The sequence below is a fragment of the Ursus americanus genome, chromosome 5, assembly GCF_024610735.1.
Source record: "Ursus americanus isolate L20-20 chromosome 5, mUrsAme1.1.p, whole genome shotgun sequence".
In the NCBI taxonomy this organism is placed as follows: domain Eukaryota; kingdom Metazoa; phylum Chordata; class Mammalia; order Carnivora; family Ursidae; genus Ursus; species Ursus americanus.
The window spans coordinates 82,182,063-82,185,493 of NC_142131.1; the positions used below are offsets into that span (position 1 = coordinate 82,182,063).

The 3,431-nt window shown below is 37.2% G+C and overlaps 1 protein-coding gene across 1 annotated transcript; it reads right to left on the minus strand.

The window, feature by feature from the left end:
* Window positions 1-1,304: 1,304 nt before the first annotated feature.
* Window positions 1,305-2,243, minus strand: LOC123780135 (olfactory receptor 2V1-like). Its single transcript, XM_045778922.2, has one exon. It carries the CDS (start codon window positions 2,241-2,243, stop codon window positions 1,305-1,307), a length of 939 nt encoding a protein of 312 aa, XP_045634878.1.
* Window positions 2,244-3,431: the final 1,188 nt, after the last annotated feature.

Sequence of the window (3,431 nt, forward strand, 5' to 3'; positions counted from 1 at the left end):
TAACTTATATGAATATCCTAAAATTTTGCTACTTATTCATTTTGTAGATCAAAACATTTCTTTCATATAATCCTCAACATATTTCAGATTTAAAAATAAATAATTGTTATTTTTCCCCATAGATTTAGGGATGACATATGGATATGCTTTCTAATTTTCAGATTTATTTATTTATTTATTTATTTATTTATTTATTTATTTATTATTTTGCCAGGTACATTTCTTATTCCTCACTCTGCTTTTTAGATGTTAGATAACTGTGTCTAAATAATTTTATATTGTGCTACTTTAGTCACTGAACCAGGACAATTAAAATATGATGCATGTACTAGTAAATTATTAAATCCATTAGGTTCAATTGCAGTCCATTTTTGTTCTTACTGTCAGATGTTAGGATAGGGATACTTCCAAATTTATAGATTCAGCTATGTTCACTCTATTTCCTCTTTGTTAAAATGTGAATATTTATTCCTTTGACATTACATGGCAGAAAGTCACTAAATGTAAAAAACAACAAAAGATAAAATTCATTCCAGTAATATAAGCCTGAATATAACTATTTCCATCATCTATTATAATTATATATTCTTAAAAATAAAGAGTTGAAACTAAACAAACAAACAAAAAAGTCTGATCTTAATGTAGATTCTTTTTGATAATTGGAACAAATTCATAAATATTTGAAATTTAATGTAGAAGAAAAATAGTAAAAACAGAGTAATTTATTGGCTTTTTGTTTAGGTCTATAATCTAGACTCTTCATTTAAAAAATTAGAAACCAAGAATTCCATTTTGTTCTTATCTTCACTTATGGATCTTTGGAAGATGGAACATCCACAGACTTTCTGTGGTGATTAGCCTCTTTCAAGGACTGAAATTGATATACTTTCCCTTTGTAGTTGAAAATAATTATAATTAATTCAGTTCTTTTTCTTGGTGAAACTTCATCATCATTACCATCACTACCTCCACCATCTTAAGTACCAGCACTCCAACTACACCATCATCACATTTACTACCACCATCATCACCACCATCACCATCAATTATCATCAACCCTGGAGTGCCTACCTCCTGAAGGTTCACAATATGAGAGTGTAGGTCTAACATTCTAAAAGAAACATGAAGAATATAAGCATTTTTCATCAGATTATTTGTATATATGGACTGAATTCATAGAGGTAGTGGCCCCATTGCAATTTTAAGCATGGAAAGATCAGAACTGAGACCTGAACATCTAAGTAGGACTGATTTAGACTGAAATAGAGATAGAGAGTAATTGACATTCCTTTTATGATTGCAGTCTAATTTGAGGTTAGGCAGCGTCCCAACACATTTTTCAGAGCTCCCAGCACCTCCTTGTTCCTCAGACTATATATGAGGGGGTTCATCATGGGGGTGAGGATGGCACCAAGCATAAAGAGAACCTGGTCCAGCTTGGGACTGTGGTAAGAAGTAGGCCTCATGTAGACCAGCATGGCTGGACCAAAGTACAGGCTCACCACAGTCAGGTGGGAGGAACAGGTGGCCAGGGCTTTATTTCTGCCCTCCAGGGAGTTCATGCGGAGCACAGCAAGGAAGATGAGAGCATAAGAGGACAGGATAAAGGACAAAGGAATGAGGAGCACTACAATGCTTGTCATCACTACAGTCTTCTCATAAGCAGAGATGTCCTCACAGGCCAATTTTAGGATGGCCATGACCTCACAGAGGAAATGGGAAATCTCTCTAGAGCCACAGATGGGGAAATGCATAGCATATGCTGTGTGCATAAGTGATATAAGGGCACCTCCAGCCCAGGAAATGGTAGCCATCTGCAGACATACTTTCTGACTCATGATTAGGGTGTATCTCAGAGGATTGCAAATGGCCACATACCGGTCAAAGGCCATGAGGGTGATGAGGATACACTCAGCAATTCCTAGAGTCAGGAAGAAAAATATCTGAGTTCCACAAGCCACCTGTGATATATTTCTCTTTCCTGAGAAGAAATCAGTTGCCATCTTGGGTACAGTGCTAGAGATTAATGTCAGGTCCATGACAGCCAGTTGGCTGAGCAGAAAGTACATGGGTGTGTGGAGGTGATAATCCACCCAGATCAGGAGTATAAGGAAGAAATTTGTGGTTAGAGCCACAGTGTAGATCAGAAGGATGGCAGAGACAAGGACGTTGATATGTTTTATGCCAGGGAAGAGGCCCAAGAGGATAAAATCCATATTTGAAGACTCATTTCTTTTATCCATCTCTCTGTCTTGTCAGAAGTAATCAATCCTAGGAACAAGCCAGATTTTGAGAAATCACAAAGATTTATTGGATTCGGTTACCCAAGCGCTTTCCTTTATTACCCTTACCAGCATCAGCAGGCTGTGATATTTCTGCAAATGACAACATTTTAGCCAATTTCATGGCTACGTAGGCTATCTCATGTCCCCACCTATTCTCTTTACTTACAGAACAAATCTCTACCATGTGGGACAGTTAATGTCTAAATTGCATCTATTAGTGGTAGCTCAGAGCTAATACTACCACCTCCCCTCCTTTCTATGTCATTGCTCAGAGACCCCATTCCCTTCCCCCTTCTTGTGTTCTCTCACTGCCCTACTTGAACCTTGGATAAGTATATGATATATATTTCATCCTCACTCAATCATACATTTTCCCACAGACTGTGCTAACTCTTAGCAAGACAAAGATGAATAAAATATAATTTCTGATGATAAAGGCTTTTAACCTTATTGAAGAACATGACCAGGGACAGGACACATGAAAAAATAAGAAAGATGTTATAATGGAAGAAAATACTAATCTATGACAAATCAGGAAAGAATATCCAATGGAAAAAAGACAGTCTCTTCAGTAAATGGTGCTGGGAAAATTGGACAACCACATACAGAAGAATGAAACTAGACCATTCTCTTACACCATACACAAAGATACACTCCAAATGGATGAAAGACCTCAATGTGACACAGGAATCCATCAAAATCCTAGAAGAAGACATAGGCAATAACCTCTTTGACATCAGTCACAGCAACTGCTTGCAAGACACGTCTCTAAAGGCAAGAGAAACAGAAGCAAAACTGAACTTTTGGGACTTCATCAAGAAAAAAAAGTCTTCTTCACAGCAAAGGAAATAGTCAACAAAACTAAGAAGCAATCCATGGAATGGGGGAAGATATTTGCAAATGACATTGCAATGGGGGAAGATATTTGCAAATGACATTACAGATAAAGGGCTGGTATCCAAGATCCATAAAGAACTTCTCAACCTCCACACCCAAAACACAAATAATCCAGTCAAGAAATGGGCAGAAGGCATGAACAGACACTTCTCCAAAGAAGACATACACATGGCTAACAGACACATGAAAAAATGCTCAACATCACTAGCCATCAGGGAAATACAAATCAAAATCTCAATGAGATACCAC